Source organism: Aythya marila (assembly GCF_965140915.1).
Source record: "Aythya marila genome assembly, chromosome: 16".
In the NCBI taxonomy this organism is placed as follows: Eukaryota; Metazoa; Chordata; class Aves; order Anseriformes; family Anatidae; genus Aythya; species Aythya marila.
In genome coordinates this window covers 1,445,653-1,464,519 of record NC_139057.1, presented here as the reverse complement: position 1 = coordinate 1,464,519, position 18,867 = coordinate 1,445,653, and the positions used below count along the sequence as shown (strand labels likewise).

Genomic DNA, 18,867 nt, shown 5'->3' with positions numbered 1-18,867 from the left:
CATTTAACACAACACAGTAATAGAGAGAAATATAGCTCGTATGAGGGTCTCAGAACATTTCCTAAACTTCAATGTTAATCCTCAAGGATTTCCTATTCTTACACAGGTCTGAAGACCTTCTTTACACTCATTCAATCAGCTGTTCCATAATGAAGATTATTTTCTTTCATTGGAATAACCGAAGTAGAAAAATTCCAACGCAAAGTGCACACAGCAGCACTGGAAAAAGTGTATTTTATATTGAGATTGCTTATGCCACCTTGCCTTCAGAATGAACCACACAAGTGAAAAGTGCCTCCTAGAGTCATCATATCCACAGCAGAGCTGTACTTAGAAAACTGGAAAGTAACACGCTGAAGCAATCTTAAAACTCTTCAAACTTATCAAAGTCGCAAAGCCTTAAAAATCTACCCTGCTCTAGAGAGAGAGAGCTCCAGGACAACACGAATGCCCCAGGTCTCCTTGTATTACAGTAAATGACTAAAACGCAGATCAGGATGTCATCAATTGCGTTCCCTTATTTGAATCCAAAGGAGCAGTTGAGTAGTTTTCAATGTAGCTTTAGCATAAGCCTGCCAGAGTACAAGTTCTATACCTTGTTTTTTTGCAGCTGATGAATCCCAGACATTCGTCTTTTGCTTCTTCTGATTACTGTTTTCCAGATGAATGTGTACCTGAAGGAAAATAACAGTGATGCTCCTAGAGACTGCTGCAGAAACAAACTTGCACTTCATCCCTCGAAAAAGCTAGGTTATGTTAAGGGTAGTTAATGTAATTAATGCCATTTTATGGTAATAAGGTCATATAACTTCTTATCTGTCTCTCACATTTTGTTTCTAGTCTGTGATAATGCACCTGACAAGGAGCACAGAAGCATATCACGACAAACAGCCATTTTCAGTCAGTTTATGGAAGCAGTATGTCATGGGCTGCCCTGAACAAAAACAAACACCACAATTACTTGGGTATTGTCTACCAGGTTATAACTTGTAAGCTAGAACAAGTATTATGGCACTAGAAAGACTTCCTTTATCTGACAACAAAAACAGCCTCAAGTCTCCAACTTTAGATGAAATTTACTTTTGACTTGAAACAAGATCTGTTCCTAAAACTTGTTATAGCACCACAGTTGTTGAGTCCCAAACTCTATCTAAATAAGGACTTTGGGTTTGTTTTTTTTTGAATGACTGTACTGTACTTGGTTGGTATTAGGTTAGTCAAATAATTTTTCAAACTCTGATTATTTTTATTGAGAAAAAAGCAGGAAATTTCACTCAAGCCTTATGAAGAACTTCTTCACAAATGGTACTGCAAAATATGAGTCAGCCAAGAAATCAGTTTGCTGGCAGAATACACTGATTCTTGCATAATTTTCAGTATCAACATTTTAATAATTCACATTTTCTGCGCTTATTTCATTTTAGATAAAACTAAAAAAGGTTATTTAAAATTTGCTGTGTAGATCCCCTTTTTCCATAGAACCTAAACTAACCACATTTCCTTTTTTTTTTTTTTTTTTCCTGGAAGAACTTACATACCCTCCTTGTAGCCAACACCATAATTTGCAATACTATCCGCGTCCTTCTCAGTCTTGAATACACTAAGCACAAGCATGAAATGCCACCATGGAAAAATGCAGGACTCACAAAGCTTTCCATACCTTATAGTACCTGGATATCGACTGAGGTGGCACAAAACTTGTGCCTTCTGGAGGATCGATGTTGAATACTATCTGGAAAACAGACATAAAGAAACACAAGTTTTAACAACTGTTGCCAACAAAATCCCTAACATATCTTTGTAATGAGAAGTATCTCCAGAAAAATCACTGTAGGGATAACTAAATATATCTCCTTGCTTCTGTAAACTAATTAAAGTGGAAAATGTTGAATACATTTTTACAGGCAATTTCTGCTAACCACTTGACTTTCTCATTACTCCAAACAATACAAGCCAGTATCTAAATATATATTGAAACCATACAAATGACAGTGTTATTATTCACACTGTACTTGACTTCTGGCTGTTGATGAACATAACCACGTTGCATGCTCAAGAGATCAGAGTCACAACCATGTGTAAAAGAACTTTTAGAATTCCCTCAGTTAAAAATTTCAGTCACAATACCCTACATTAACAATATTCTTCCTAGAGAAAAATCAAGTTGTAAGCATATTTAGTCATCCATATTTTAAATGAAAAAGAAATCTAACAACTGTCCTGAACAGAATTATGCTTATCTTTTCCTGTACATGATGTCTTATGACTAAGGATGATGATCTTTCAAACATATGGCATTTCATGAAAACAGCTGTGTTTCTCAAATATTTATAACTTCTGTTAATTTTTCTAAACAAAATTTCTTCAGACTTCTAAAAGGAATTATCTAAGCTCACAAAAATATTAGCTAGTTACAATCAGAATGATGTTCTCCACTAGTCAGAAAAAAAAAGTCCTGGAAAAACAAACTTCTAAAATATAGCCAAAGACATTATGTACAAGAAAGATTTTATTAAGTGTTCTTCTAAAAGAAAAGAAAAATAATAATAATAAAAAAAGCTGGTACGAAGTTAACTGTTGAAGTCAGAGCTCTGTAAGAAGAAAGTGCTGTTTTACCAAGCAAGACGTTGACTGTAACCTAATCATAGTGTTAATTTGTTATCAATTTGTTATCTTGAGATATTTGTATGTGCCAAATGATTTGGCAGTAACTGTCCATGTGCACACTCTCAGCAGTAGATGAAGAGATCTCAGCTTTCACTGAAAGATGTACCATCCAATTCAAATAATCTTTCATCTATCACAAGCTAGAAGAGCACACACAGTTACCTTTGGCCCCGTAGCGCCCTGTAATCTGTAGGCTCCAGTCACTAGCATTTGGCTTCTACTGCTGAGTCTCATCACCTTGCAGCTTTGAAACACCAAAAAACTAATTTAAATTTAAGGGTACCTCCTGCTCCCCATGAAAGAACCAAACGTTTTCCGATTCACTGATTTCAGAGTGTCAAGTTCTAAAACGTAAGAAGTTTGGGTGAACAAAATCCAGAGATAACCATGGAGACAAACATATCTGGAGCAGCAGAATACATACAAAAGCAGAAGTAACTCTTATTAGCTTCTAGAATATGATAAAGCACAGTGCCAAGAAATTCCAAGAGATATTTCAGGTGACAGTAATGAATCTGATCAACCCACAACACAAGGACTGTGATATAAAAAAAAAAAAGAACAAAAAATGGAACTGCGATTTCTCTTCTACAACCTCTTTTGACCGGAATTCTTTTAGAACATTCCAAAATTCCTTAGGAGAAGACCCATCCCTATGGCACTGAAGCTAAAAAATCCACATCCTGTAGTAGCACTGAACTTGTCAGGGCAGACCACATACACATGTTGCTCACAGATAAGGAGGATTCTGAGACCCCCAAGTGACTTGGGAAAAGCCAGGAAAACAAGGCATTTGCCAGCCACACCGGTTAAGCTAGCAGGGATTGCTTTGATAGTGATGGTTTCAGAAAGCAGCAAAGTTTGAATGCACTTCTTCAACTACTTCATAGTTTTTCATGGGTGTAATTCTGCGGATTCCTTTTTGGAATCTGGTAAAAGGCAACTCCTTTTGGACAAGTGTTGTCTGCAACTGCACAGCTGGCTGGAGCATGACTCCATATACTATCAGGAGAGAAAGAGCTCAGTAAATCTTATTAAGTAAAAAAAGTGAATCATCTATTGGATTACTTTGCTAACAAGTTCACTGTCTGACTGTTCTCCTGCAAGTGTCTAATAATGTTTTTTGGAAAAATTTTAAAGGTTAAAGATTACTCTTTTCTACTAACCTTCAATTCGTGAAAACAAGGATTCAGATTTCAGCTAAGCAAGTAAAATCTTAGGTGAAAAGCAACAAATTAAATGCTGTGTAACTCACACTTACTCTTTGTAAGATTTCCTAGCAATCACCAGGAAGACAACATGAATGCTATCAGTACATTTTGGCACAAATGACAAACCTGAGCTGTGTCATTCAAAATAAATAAGTACAAATCCAGTATCGTGCTAGAACTTTTAGAGAATGTGGCTAAATTCAAATCTGAAAGTATAAAGGGAAATAAATGTGGGAATGTTATAAATCCTTCAGCAAAAAAAAAGAAAAATTGAAGTACATAGTTGCTAGTGCACTGAGAGAGAAAACAATTACATAGCAAGTTTTTTAGGTGTTCTGAAAATAAGGACATTAAGCAAGAGCTCATTTGCATGCTGCTGAATGCAGGGCTGGACACAGAAGTAATTCAGTTTTCAGATTTAATAAATTGCTGTGGTTTTCCTCATTTTGCTGTCACAGATTTCACTCTTCTTTTGCCTGTATTTACATTATTTTATCACCATTTTTATCACTTCTGTGTTTACAGGAAACACAGATTACACTTCTAAGCAGCATATTTTCCAGCAGAAAGATCTACAAGATGAGGTATTTCTGAAAGTCCGTCAGCTAACCTATTAGGCAGGCTACCAACGAACAGAACAAAACCAGGGAACTACAAAAAAAAAAGAGACTGAATATTGACAGCCACAACAGTCTCTGAAGACTGGGATTTCTTGTATCAATTATAATTTTTAATAAGGAAAACTGAACCAAACAAGAAAAAAACACACATTAAACCAAGACAGAAAAGCAATGAAAAAACACATTAAAATCTCATTATTATTACTGTCACCTACCTATTCAAGTTAAGGGAAGAAAGATCTTTTTAATCCAAAAGAAACACAAGTATTTGGGAAGAAAAGGTCTTATTTCACTTATTAGGAAATGTCTAATTCAAACTAAGACCGCCAGTGACTCAGGCAGTGACAGATTTCAGGCTCTTAAATTACCAGGTTGCGGGAATACAGTCAACTGTATCCCAAATGTCAGCAGATTTTCTAATATGCAACGGTATAGCTAAAATGCTATTTGAACATTAAGTTCTCCAAACTTTATTGCTCAAGAATGACTCAAAAACATCACAGCTTTGATCAACTTCAGAGGAAAACCAGAAACTGAACTTCAGGCCACTGGCCCATTGCACTTTCTCATTTTATGTGAAAAACTGGGCCCCATAATTGATATTTTTTAATTGCACAATAGTGAGAGTATTGACAGCACCATACATGTACCCACACACTTTGAAGGTTCAGTTCCCGTGGCACTGAAAGGAGCTTTATTTTACTGATCCTTTAATTTAATAATTAAGTGGGAGAAAAAAACAACAATTTTTGTTTGCTTTGTTACCTTAGCCTGTCTTGATCTTTTATGAGATCTCACATTCCCAAACACTGCTGCTCATATGTGCACTGCTCAATAGTACAGCTCCACCTGGTGGTTGCTAAAACCAGATAAATTTAACAACTCCAAAAAGGGACCTCAGAACTACAAAAAGAATAACCTGGGTAAAAATCAAAGTAGATCATCTCATTAGGCAGCAACTAAAAAACTGTACATTTCCATCAGTGCTCAACTATATGTATAATCAAGAATAAAATTGATCCCTTTAATGATATTGCACATTTTTTAAACCAACTCTTCCATCTTTCAGGCATATATAGCTGCAACATCAGTTATTTACCTGGATAATATCTGAAAGCTTATGCAGTCCAGATGTATTGACAAATACCCCAGTACCTACAGAGAAGAACACCATGATCACTTTTAAAACACAAATATACCGTATGGATATATACAAATGCATGTATCTAAACAGCACAGCTCCCTGTGAACGCAACTTGAAAATATTATCTGAAGCAAATAAATTATTTCAAGTTTTTCATCATTATTCCAGATGCAAAAAGAAATGTAAAACTGGCATTCCAAATTAAGTTTCATGTTTCTTCCACATTAGGAAGCTAAACTCAGTTTCTTAGAGTGAATGGACCTACATTTCCCAAAAAAAGGGACCTAGCAGCCAAACTTAATAAAATTATAGAGGTCCTCAGGGTCGGATTTTAGTTTTTAAGAGTTTTATAATTTAAATACAACGATGACTTTATCGTCTTCACCTCAAACTATACAAGCTTCCAATTACTTAAGTTAGAGAGTAAAGTCCAAGTGAAATGACAAACAAATTTATACTCACGGCTTGAAAGAAACTGTAAAATCTGCTCTAGTGACTCCAGGAGTGAGGATTTGGTCTGGAATGTTATTTGGGCCTTTGCAAACAGATCAAAGATGTAGCTGCAATTTAGAAAGAAAAAAGCTCAAATCAGTAAACATTGTAAATAATCACATGGACACAATTACTATTATTCTTTTACAGCTAGAACAATTTCACCATGTAGTAGCAAAACATGTTCTTGTCTCTCTGTAAAAATGAAAAAATTATGGGAATGTAAATAAGTATTTGGTTATAAAGATAGCAGATAACATGGACATGACAGAAGGCATACTGACCACATCCTTTACATTTTTCAGATTTATCTACAACACACGCATTAATGATCTAATTAAATAACTACAATACATTAAATTAGAATAAGTTTTACATGCAATTTCTACAATTTCTAAACTAATGCATGTAGTACGCTGTAAAGAAGTGGACTTACAGAGCTCTGGGATACCTCAAACCAAATCACTGCAGCACTGGTACCTCAGTTTAAATTATTTCTTTGTGTAAACACAAAGAACTACTTTCATAGGCAAGAAGCTCACGCTAGACTGAAACTTAATCTTTGTTTAGAATTTATTGTTCTTTTAAGATGCAAACATATTACTTATTACCTTCCATTTTTGGTGACTCCATTTTTATTTGGTGGCAACTCCACTTCATCAATAGCACTTTCCAGCTGAAGAAGAATTTCTTTGAGGGAACGAAAAGAGAAAAAAATTAGGGTTCATAAACTCACTTTAGGGATTCATCTGAACCCCTTTTTCAATCAGACTTTATTACGAAAGTTATTGGCTCCCTCTACTGAAAAAAGTGAGAACTGCCTTAGAGACAGCAACCTAGCTGTTTTCTTGATGCTGAAAACAAATCAAGATGATTAAGAGCAATTTCCTAGATATCAGGTCTAAATATTTTATAGAACTTTAACAAGTTCTTATGACCTCAACTCTTGAATTGCCTGTGATACTCATAAAATACAGTTGTCAGCTATATTTTAAATTCTTCTCCATAGATGGGGAAAGTTGTTTGTGGAAATGCTTTGCAAACATGAGACATCTCAAGCCCTCGCTATGATTGCTACTTAGCATCACATTCTTACAGCAGAAGAGTGCAACTAATATATTGCCAGCACACTGACAAGATTAGAAAATAAGGGAACTTCTGTCAAAGAAAGGAGTGATGTCTTCATCTGGCAATGCTCTCACCTTCAGGGGAAGTAACTGCAACTAAACATTCCACCAAATGCTCAGAAAAAAGAGACAACTTAAAACTTACATGAATTTCTCAGTTATGTGCAGATGTCAACAGAAATGCTACATGAACCTGATTTATAGTTGTTGGTCAATCGCCTTTCGAAATTGTTTCAACAATTTTTCGCAACACACACACAAAAAGGAAACTTACTCTTTATCTTTGCTAGATCTTCAAGTTCCATGTTCAGCCCTGGTGAAGAAATGAAAGATTTCAAAAAGGATGTTTCATGCCTGTTTTATTCCTAGTTTCTTTTAGCCTTTTCAAAAATTATGGATACGAAGTCGAGGTCTGTGCATACAGAAAGAGATCTGTATTCCACTCTCTGCTCTCTTTCTCATGAAAGACCCCTTACATCACATTGGTTTGGCCAAAGCTTTACATGTTTGTCTGACATTAGTAATGAACAATAATTTATCTACTACTGAGAGTCAGTTTTCCAGAACCTTCTAGCTATTTGCTAGTTCTGCTTCCCAGAGAAGCAGTGTTTTGTGGTTGTCAACACACCTGAATTGTCCGTTTCCATATTGAACTCAGCATTTACTTCTTTCTGCTGAACTGCTTTGGCTTGTTCTTCCAGTAGTATATTTAAAGTATCAATTGCTGAAGCCAAATCGTAGGCTGTCAAGTCAAAAGAAGATGACTCTTCACACAACTTTTCCTAAAATATCAAGGAATGGAGGCATTACTTGGACTGCACAATGTGCTGTTTGCTCAGGCAACTACAAAGATAAATGGATAATAGATGACCAGGCTTGACTTCCTTTCTGATCTCCAGCTCAGGCCAGAGGACATTTTCAAATACCTGAAGACTGATTACTACTAGGCATCCTTTTTGCCAAACACTTTTCCCTTTTCTGCATTACTGGTAGTTGTACATCCTCCATCTAGCAGCAAATCAGCACCATCAAAATCACTTTTGGTTTTAATAAGCCTCACATCCTTCGTGTCCTTAACGTTGCTGCTCATAGATTTTTCTTGACATCCCTTGATGTCAAGTTTTGAGCCAACAAAGAGGAAGATCTCCGAAGGCAGCACTTCTTTTTTTGTCTCCAGGAATGAAGACTTGGAAATATGACAAGAGTCGTGCTTGTTATCTACTGCACTTGGACAACTGATGTGGTTGAGCTTTAAGAATGAGCTTCTATGTCTTCTTACACCCTCAAGAACTCTTTAAACAAGAAAATGAGCACCCATATAAATCTGGAGATCTACCCTTCAGGAAAAAACTACCACTTTGTAGAAAACTCACAGTAGTGTCAAAGGACTGTTAATTAAACTACAAAGCTTTAACTGTAACAGAAACAAGAAATATTCAAGATATTTGACATTAGCAGCAGAAATAGCTGGGTACAGATTTTACAGACTATTTGTAATACAGCAGTGGTCTGTTTTTCTTTTTGGATGAAGTTTGAAAAATGGTTAACAGAGAAGAAACAACTTACCACATTGTGAGCTTCATCAAGTATTACCACAGTCCCCTTCAGGTCTAAGTTGTGTGCTCTCCGGCTCTGAAGATAAGAAAGAGAATGAAGAAATGGAAATAAAGGCCACAGAGAAATACAGATTTCATTAACTAAGAAAGTAGCTCAGGGTATAGGTTTGTTTTTTGTTTTGTTTTGTTTGAGAAAACAGTAAATTGCTGTGGCTACCTAAAATATAAACCGCAGAACCACTTAATCCAGAAATGAAGGTGATAAAATGCATCACATCAAAGTTCGTAGAGGTTAAAACTGAAACTGTAATAAAGAAGAAAACATTTGTGCAATACACTTGCTTGCTATGCATCCATTCTTCACAGCTTATCCACTAAAAGCCAATATGAAATAAATATATGAAAAAAAACACATTTTAATACATTACCTTTGAGTCTAGTAAATAGTTGTAAGGCATAAAAATAATATCCGCCTGCTGCTTCAGGCTTCGAGAGAGATAATAAGGACAAGCTCTGTTTAAGAAAAAAAAAAGTAGCACAAGTTATTAGGTAATACTTCCAGAAATATTAGAATGCATCCAACATTCCTGTTTTATGTTTCATGCTCTCAGTGATTTCTGATCAGCTTCTACAGGAACTGAAAATGACATGCTTGATTTTAGGGCAAATGATTAGCTCTACTCATACAACTCATCTAAAAAGAAGCACAGAAAATAATGCCTAGTTGTGCATACAGCTCAGAAAAACAAAGAGAATAAAAAGAAATTAAAGAAGAAAGAGTGGCATTCATTACTCCATTATCCTTTCAACCGTGAAAGCTAAAAGTAAATGCTGGGCCAGATTATTTTATCTCAACAAGTCAATCATCTCATCCTCTTAAATCTGAAAGGCAATTGCAATATTTGTCATATCAGATAATATTGGCAGCCTCTACTCAAACGAGAATTAAAATACTGGTGAGCCTGACGCTGATCTGACTCAGTCTTTACAGAAGTAAGAATTGAAATAAACTGCTGTGTGATGAAAACAGCTCTAATGTAGATAGGATTTTGTTGGAAGCTGTCTCTGTGCTTTTTTATTTATTTATTGTGCTTTTATTTATCCGCTTCACTTTGCTCTTATTGCTGCTCTGCTACTTTAGTGTATGTCCAGTTCATACCAAGGCATTAATAAAATTAATCTGATGAACAGTTTTCACCAATGAGGAGGAGGAAAATCAGAGGGAACATTTACCTATGCTTGCTTCCATTTTTAATCAAGTCTTCAATATCCATGATCGAGTTGACCAGTTCTTTTTCTGTACTCTTTTCTGTGAAAAGTTATAACATTACAACCACAAACTTAAGTAAAAGTCATAGAATATCCCGAGTTGGAAGGGATCCAAAAGGATCATCAAGTCTGACTACTGGCTTCACAAAGGCTCACCCAATTAAAAACAACAAAAAAAAAATGTTTGAGTGTCCAAACACTTCTTGAACTCCAGTAGTCTTGCTACCATGACCACTTCCCTGGGGAGCCTGTTCCAGTGCCCAACAACCCTCCCAGTGAAGAACCTTTTCCTTTACAAGACAATATCACACAAAGATTTGTTGTTACCTGTTACCACATTCATCCACTTCTTACTATTTGGTTCTTGAAAGACATTAATGCAGAGCAAAACTCACACACGCATGCATATCACACAAATAGGGCTTTATTTCCACACCCAAACTCACCTTCTACGTTGTTATAAAAATGGCAAGAACGAGTCATCACTTTCATTCGGCACATATAGATCTGTAAAATATCACATATTTTATCCAAGAGTAGCACAGCTTGCCAAGTGTTGAAAAGCAAGTTAAGGGGTAAAGAGTTATTGGTTTTCTGTAATGCCAGCTAATAAATATATGGTAGTCACAATTCTTTAGTCTTAAAAATATGAATCCCTCTGTTCACATTAAAAGTTACATTCTTTTTTTCTGTGGCACAGAACACTCACAAGCTTGGAAGGAATTTGGTTATATTTTGCCACAAATATTTTTCACAAGAGTAGTCTTTTATATTACTTGTAAAAATAACAAGCAAAGCAATCACCGAAGCATTACTTTGAAATTGTTACTGCCATTGAAAAACACTTCAGTGGTAGACCAGACAGTAAACTGCAAACCATTAATCATCTCTCATGTTCTATACAATCACATCGTCCTCTGGATGGAAAATGCTACCAAAAATGCAGAATTAAATTTTGCACAAATAAAAATAGATACGGCAAGTTCCTCCAAATGCACAAAAAACAATTCACTACAGCCTAATAATAAAAACAGTGTAATAAAAGAATGTCAAAGTTAGAAATTACACACTTTATGTCAATAAATAAATAATAATAATAATAAAACAAACAAAAACAAACAGAATCACATGTTCTTATTATGCTTATTTTCACCTGCACGTGGTTGCTCTCTTGTCGTTTCACTTCACTATTGATGCAAAGCTGCTCTCTGGAACCCAAAACACATACCTTTGGCCTGTTCAAACAGAATACACAAAATTGATATTAAAAGTAAAGCAAGAAAGAAGAACACAGTTGTACATGTCTAGACTGAGTTTAATAGCTCAAATGCAAAAAGTTCATGAGAAATAGACGAGCAATAAAACAGGGGTCAGAATCAGAATCAATAAGAGCATTTTTTTTTACAGCTATATATATATATATTTATTTATTTGACTTTACAGTACTATATTTCTCCTGGTAACAGTGGGAGGTAATGAGTAGCAGCTTACATCATCCACTGTAGAATCTGGGTTCTGTTATGACAGTTCAGCCAAATAAGCTGGGGCTGTCACCTATTACAAGCCATTCAAGAGGCAGCAGTCACTGTTATAAAAAGATTACTGCAGGAATTAATGCTCTATAATCATTCATAACACTTTTCTTCCCTCCTTATTACAAGGTTGTATCTTCACAAGGAGCACATAAACCAATTATTTCTGCAGATTCAAAAAGCTCAGTTGCACTCTGTCATTCATGCCAACAGCTGAACGCTGTGACTGACATTGGTACAACAAAACAAATTTCTTCCTGAATTTACTTCATTCTTAAGGAGTTCAACTTTGTAATAGCTTCCCACTATCTTAAAAGGGGGAAAAAAAGGAATATTAGAAGCAAATATGTGAAATAAAGAACCAAAAACAGACTGAATTCAGGAAATTCTAGGACTGAATAAGAATAAAAATATATCAAAGAACTCCAGCTTGTACATATGCACATTAACAGAACTACATTTCAGCGAGTATCTTTTTTTTATATACATTCATAAATTTATATGTGCATATATTCAGACAACAATTAAAACAGGGATTTTCTCCACCTTCTCTTTGAAAAGCAGCATTATCCTAAATTGTAATTACCTGTAGACTGTGTTCTTTAATTCATTAATGACCTGTGTAAGTTGTGAGTGCGTTCTGGATGCATAAATTATTTTAGGAATGTCCGTGTAATAAGCTGCCAAACAGAGGGGAAACAAATCAGAAAAACATTATCAACACACCAAGAAGAACACAAGATTCTATTAGTCTCCCTTCCCAGCTGGTGCTATTGGTAACAATTTGCCTTGTAGAGACAGCAAGAACTTTTGTCATACAACTATTCACACACACAAAATGAGCTAAATGGATTTTGAGTGCTCTAAGAAAATTAAAAATACACAGAACACCTTTGAAATCTGTAAAACAGTGTGAAAAAGCACTGCAGCTGCTGAGCAATGCCCCCATGGCTTTTATAATTCCATACTTTCTAGGAGTGACAGATAAAAGCAAGCATTCACTAACATTCCTGCATCATTGTGTGATTCTCGCTGAGGATAAAAACCAAAGTACGTACCTGGGACATCAGCATCCGTGGTAGCGTTACCCCAGGATGACATGGGCCTGTCTGGAAAGAGCTCGACTCCATTCATACGCTGGGCAATTTTGCGGGCTGAGATAGTATCTTTAAAGTGCTCCCGCCAGGCCAGGGTGGAACACAGCAGGCAGAGGGTCTTTCCTGTGCCCGTAGGGCTCTCCAGAATGCCATTTACCTTCTGTATTGAAGAGAAATAAAAGAAATAAAAAAATAAAAAATAATGAATAACTAGCCACAAGATTCAATCAGAACATGTCGTTGTGCTAGACTACGTTTTCCTCAGTAAAAGAGCAATCACTATCTGGTAAACTACACCACACAAAAGAAACATACGTACTTCACACAGAGCTTTGATAAATGCCCAACCTGCAGGGCACTCCAATCAACTTCGTAAAGCCCAACCTATTAACCTCTATTTAGCAGAAGAACTCTCCACTCCTGGAGCCACTAGAATGAATTATATTTCAGCTAAAAAGACATGAAGGTATTTGATGCTATTGCAAAAACCAGAAACAGCTCAGATTGCAGACTGCTTATTTCCATTAGAATGAAGACTACACCTCATGTCACAGCTTAGGCAGAACATTTTGCAAGCAGGTCCATTTTTAAACACCCGATCTTACTGAACATTACAATTTAAAGTGCAAAGCAATGTTACAGTTTACAAAACTACTCACTTAGTATTCCCTTACTGTTCCAGGTTAGGATGAAATATCCTAGCTACGATTATAGTGACCATCACCTGCACATTGCTGAGTATTTAATAACTGTATGCTAAAATAAAAGTAGGAGTGAAATCGATTTTAAAAAGGTGGTATGCAGGAGAAGTAAAATAGTCAGAGAAGGTTTTAAAAAGGCATCATACAGACAACAGAAAGGAAACCTGAATAGCGAGTTTTTTTAGCAGATGAACCAATGAAGGAAGCAAAATGCTGCAGAGCTGCCCTGCGACCCAGGCAGGCACCGAGGCTTGTCACATGGTCTGAATTTTTGGGTTGATCTGTGTGGTTCCAGGAGCTGGGCTCGATGATCCCTGTGGATCCCTTCCAGCTCGGGATACTCTGTGATTCCTGGGGGCAGAACTCACCTTCTGCAGGCACTCCAGCACCTTGGCCATGTACACCTCCTGGCACTTGTACGGCTGGAAGGGGAAATCCACCGGGACGCCGTTCAGCGTGATCCTGGGCATCCTCGCCGAAGGGGGGCCTGCAGCGGAGAGCAGCCTCATCACCCGCCCCGCGCCCCGGGCCTGCCCTGGGGGAGCGCGGACACCCGGGACCGGTGCAGCCAAGAGCCCCGGGACCCCCTCTCCCGCCCCCCAGCCCCCATTCCCGTTCCCATTCCCGTTCCTGGTCCCATTCCCGGTCCCCGGTCGCGGTCCCATCGCGGTTGCCATGGCAACGCACCCGGAAGCGCCGCGCCCGCCGCTCACCCTCCGTTCCGCCGTTCAGAATCCCCGCGCCTGCCTCACGGCCCCACTTCCGCCCCGTGCGTCCTTGCGCCACTTCCGGCGGGGCGCCGCCGCCCGGCCTGCGCCGTTGCCAAGGCAACGGGGCCTTGTGTGTGTGGGGGGCGCTGGCTGGGCCCTGAGGGGTTGGGGTCGGGGGCTTTGGGGGCTCGGGGCCTGCCCGTCCCGGGGTCTTCTCGTCCCGCCGGGCTCTGCTCCGAGCCCCTCGGCCTCAGAGAGGCCGTCGAAGGGTTTTTGCGCGTGTAGGGGTCCAGCAAAGCGCGCGGTGTGGGAATAAATGCTTAGGAGCGGGGTGTCTGTGTCCCTGGGTTTATAAAAACAGGGTTTTGTGAGGGGGGGGAGGTGGGAAGCCAGTGTTTCCTGCCCGGCTGTGTCACCGCAGCTCCCCACACGAAGAACACGAAGAGATGAAGAACAGGAGGCAGCCTGTTTTTACTGTGATTTTCCCTACTAAACAAAACAAAACAAAAAAACCCACTACCCCCTGCTAAGGGTAGCGTTCGTATGCAGAAGTGTTCAAATATTTAAAATTGTCCATCAAAAGGAGCAGACCTTAAATGCAAGCGTTACATAATCTGATCTCTTTCTCAAGTTTCTGGTATATTCTGTGTTTTCCCTCTGTTCAGGTACAGGTTTGCTGGTGTGTTTTGGTTGGCAGCCTTTAAATTCCTTGAGCTGAACTCGCCTGGCTTGAAAATTGTCTTTAATCATAGCTAATGGGCTACAGAGTTTTGAGCTATTCTTTCAGTGCTTCACAGCGCTCCGTGCTAATGTAACAACTGATTTTGTTCGTGTTTCTGACCGTGTGAACTCTTTAACTCGATACCCATCGTGCCAGATTAAGCAGCAAATGAAATGACTTCGTAAAAACTGTAAAATGCCATGAGAGTGAATGAGATTTATCATGGAGAATAAAGGTGTAAAACTGATCACAGATATATGGAATATTGTCATTATTTCCTTTAAACACAGCTTTACTACGCTGAAGCATAATATCGGTACTGCATCAAATCCGATTATTTTAACTGCTATTTAAGTAATGTTGATTTAAGCAATATTACCTTTAGAGAGAGGAGCTGGAAGGCGACCAAGCCCAAAAAGGAGCGTGAGTCAGCAGATGTGCCGGTGTCCAGGGGCAAATGAGTCAGCACTGGCTGAGTGCTCCTTATCCTTCTGGAGGGTGGTTTCTCTGCACCACTTACCTTACTTGACCAAGTCTGCAGTGCCGGCACCAGCAAGCCTGTCTGTCGGCGCTGCACCCGACCATTCAGAAAACTAAGAGAAAAAAAAATCTTGTAAGTTTAGAGAGAAAAGATTTTGCGAGTTTAGAGAGATACATTTTTTTTCTCAGTTAAGTTTGCTGAAGAATTGTGAAGGTTTACTGAAACTCTTTACTTTGTGACACAGACAGGGCAAGTAAAGGCATTGGTTTTATTCCTAGACTGTCACGCTGGTGTCTGGCTCCCTAGGACAAAATCCAAAGCAAGAGTTTGGAGAAGGAGGAAGAGAGAGAAAAGGAAGGTTTTAAAGTAAAAAGAAAGGTCAGAACAGTGATTATACGGCAGGCCAGTCCCAACACCTCTAGCAGTCTCTACATGCTAAGACAAGGAAATACAGGCTTACTGGGGTTCCTCCCTGCTTGCTCAAATTAGGGGATGGTGATCTTGGATGAACATTTTTCATTTGAAGTTGTGCTGTCAAGGAAAGAAATGTACAAAAGAAAAACCTTGGAAAAGGTGATCCTGAAACTCTGTAGGAGAGTGGGTGTGTGAGTGACTGAACTGCAGAGAGTCCTGCAGGCAGAAGGCTTGTACAGAGCAGGAGTACAAAGGGGATAATCCTCAGTTCTGTTCAGAGGCCACCCATACAGGGTTTCCCTCCCCAGACAAGCAAGAATCTTGAGGAACGGGGCAAGAGAGTTTGAAGAGCAGCAGCAACTGACCATAAAAGTGCTGCTCTTGGTGGGAAGGATATTTTTCTCCTTTCAGATAGGAGAGGATTGAGTTGCCATGCCTTGTCCTTCTGGGGATATGTGATGGTTCCCATAGAAACCATCTAAAACTTTTGTTTGGCCACATAATTATTGGGTTCTTTTGAGTCCAGATAATCCAGAGCCTTGCTGTCTCTCCACTGTTGGAAAACAACAAAACTGCTTTCATCTTTGACGCTCCAATTTTCACACAATCATCCCGTCATTAGGAAAGTAAGTAAATGCCCGTTTCACAAGCTGAAGCAGATGGGATTCGTGATCTGGTGGAACCTGTATGGCAATTAGTAGACCATTGCTCACAGCTTCATGTTTTCAAAATTTCTTCTTCACCATTTGTAGTTGCTCAGCCATCTGCCTTTGCGCTGCTAACTTTTGTACACGTGCTGCCAGTTGGAGCTGAGCGCCCCGGGGTGACCTGAATTCGTGGCTTGCCTTACACCTTTATGCGACTGAATTAGCACAACTCCTCTTCCCCATCCAGACCCTTTGTACGACTCGACCTCATTTCTCAAGTGCACATGATAGATACTAAAGAGGAAACTTCAGACTAACCCTGTTGTTTCCCTTGCCTTCAGGGAAACGCTTTCCTGATTTAGTGCTGGTGTTGTCACAGGTTTCTCTCTCTCAATTCTTTTTCTCCTTGTATTATTTAACAATTTCAGGGGGTTTACTGCTGCCCTATCTGGAATTTTTATTATTTCTTGCCAACTAAGGCAGCTTCTCCCAACTGCAGGCCGCCAATGGTGCTGGAAGGTCTCATGACTACAGTATTGCCTGGTAAGGTATTCGTCTCCTGTACTGCAGTTCATGCTCTTCCTTTTAGACCAGTAACTTTCCAAATGGCTTCATTAGTCACTAGGTAAAATTACTCTCCAAATATTTCTCATTGCAAGCCACACTTCTGCCAGGCTGGCAGCCACAAAGAGCAATGTGAAGTGTGCCAGGCCTGTGACCCTCTTGGTAACAACCACAACTTGTAAATCTTCCTCTGAGCTGCTCTAGATGACAGTGTCCTGTAATGAAATGGGAGGGTTGCTATGGGTCCCTCTTTTGGGAGTCTATTGAAGAGAGATTTTTTTCTGTCAGGTTGGAATTTGTATTTATTTTTTTTTCTTCAAAGGACATTCCTGTGCTTCAGAGCTAACAGAAGAGCTGCCTTTAGTGGTTTGCAAAGCCATGCTGTTGTAGACTAGCATTTTTTCAGCATTTTTGACAGCGAGAGTTATTGGCAGAAGCCCTTCCTATGTTAAAAGACATCTACAAATGTTTGATTGCTTAAAATGTTGAAAACATTCACAAAGGAGTAGTGAAAGAAGTGCATGCTATAAAATTAACTTCCTTGCTGATTCTCCTTGAAAATCTGTTGTTTCCTGAGAGCCTGCCTGGTTAGATGTCAGGCAGAGGACAATTTAGCCAAATAGTCACTAATTTTCCCTAATCCCCATCTTGGAGAAGAACAACCAATGCCTTCAGAAGCTCCCTGGTAAAAAACAGAGGGAACTCAAGAGGACAGTTAAGTTTAAAACAAGGAAGAACTATCTCCTGGTGTTATAGATGGATCCAGAATTAATTATATTGAAATTATTTATACGACAGGTTATCTAGGAAGTATGAACAACACCAGAGCTGAAGTGTGTGATGTGTTGCACACATAAATCTAGTTTGCTCACCAGTTCTTGTATAGTGTACTCCACTGGGACACATGCCCTGGTACCTTGAAAGTGTTCCTTTTTCTAAATAAAAGGAAGAAAACACCTGTGATCGATGCCTGGAAGCTCCAGAACATCACAAAGGGTAGACAGACCCTATCAGATCTAGGTAAATAAAAACCAAAGCTCATATTGAATAGTGAGAGAATTATTCCAGCATGCCTGGGAGAGCTGTCTTCACCTACTGATGGTGAGGTGTGTTTAGTGAAACAGAAAACTTCAGCCTGCTGGCTTCAGGATAGCCCATAAAGTCCTAGAAATTCACCCCAAAGAGAAAGCAGAGGGATTTGCAAAAACAAAATGAGCCTCGTATAGAGCAGGAAGCTGTGAACTGTCCAGTCAGGCTTAAAAACAAACAAACAAAACAACCTCCTGTTCCAAATACATGATGAAAAGGTGTGGATACTGCTAGTATTATTCTGATACTGCTCGTATTATTCTGATTAGACTTATTTTCTCTCTCTATATTTTTTTTTTCTGTGATAAGGCTTTCCATTTTACACACAGTGCTGAGGGAACAGGACACTAAGAGATTAGGGGAAAAAAATAGGAAAAAAGGGAAATCTCTGACTTCTTAAGTGAATGTGGTAGGCACAGCATGCTGCTTCCATCCCTGTCTGAGCCCATGGCTCCCTGCAGCTGCTGGAAGGGTTTGGCAGTGTCTGCATTGCAGCGCGCTGGGAAACTCGGGGTTTGGCAGCCGGGGGGGATGCTGATGGCTGGGGGATTGTGTAGGAGCCTCATGCAAAGCGTGTCTGATGAGAAACGAGGTGGGTTTGTGCAGCTGTGGTCAGCGGGGTGACACCGGGGTGCTGCTGCTGCTGTCAGCACGAAATGGGGGGGCTTCCCTGGTCCTGAAGGTGCTGCGATACGTACTTCAAAAGCACAGAGGTACCAGCCTCTAGCAGCAGCCACAAATGGCGAAATGACAGAAAATGGGAAATCAAAGAAAAAGAAAAGATGTCCTGGAAAAAAAAAAAACATTAATAAATACAGAAAAGTG

General features: G+C 39.0%; 1 protein-coding gene across 3 annotated transcripts in view; it reads right to left on the bottom strand.

Moving 5' to 3' along the window:
- The window catches only part of RTEL1 (regulator of telomere elongation helicase 1), a 45,591-nt gene extending 31,444 nt beyond the window's left edge, over window positions 1-14,147 (bottom strand). For all 3 annotated transcript variants that reach the window (XM_082773057.1, XM_082773059.1, XM_082773058.1), the window contains exons 1-16: window positions 14,130-14,147; window positions 13,785-13,903; window positions 12,677-12,875; window positions 12,205-12,298; window positions 11,240-11,321; window positions 10,533-10,593; window positions 10,051-10,126; window positions 9,246-9,330; window positions 8,828-8,893; window positions 7,890-8,043; window positions 7,536-7,574; window positions 6,746-6,824; window positions 6,105-6,202; window positions 5,598-5,653; window positions 1,661-1,732; window positions 596-674 (exon numbers count right to left, since the gene is read on the bottom strand). In XM_082773057.1, the coding sequence (XP_082629183.1) occupies window positions 596-674; window positions 1,661-1,732; window positions 5,598-5,653; window positions 6,105-6,202; window positions 6,746-6,824; window positions 7,536-7,574; window positions 7,890-8,043; window positions 8,828-8,893; window positions 9,246-9,330; window positions 10,051-10,126; window positions 10,533-10,593; window positions 11,240-11,321; window positions 12,205-12,298; window positions 12,677-12,875; window positions 13,785-13,886 (1,342 nt within the window). In that variant the 5' untranslated portion in view covers window positions 13,887-13,903; window positions 14,130-14,147. The remainder of the gene's footprint in view (window positions 1-595; window positions 675-1,660; window positions 1,733-5,597; window positions 5,654-6,104; window positions 6,203-6,745; window positions 6,825-7,535; window positions 7,575-7,889; window positions 8,044-8,827; window positions 8,894-9,245; window positions 9,331-10,050; window positions 10,127-10,532; window positions 10,594-11,239; window positions 11,322-12,204; window positions 12,299-12,676; window positions 12,876-13,784; window positions 13,904-14,129) is intronic.
- Window positions 14,148-18,867: the final 4,720 nt, after the last annotated feature.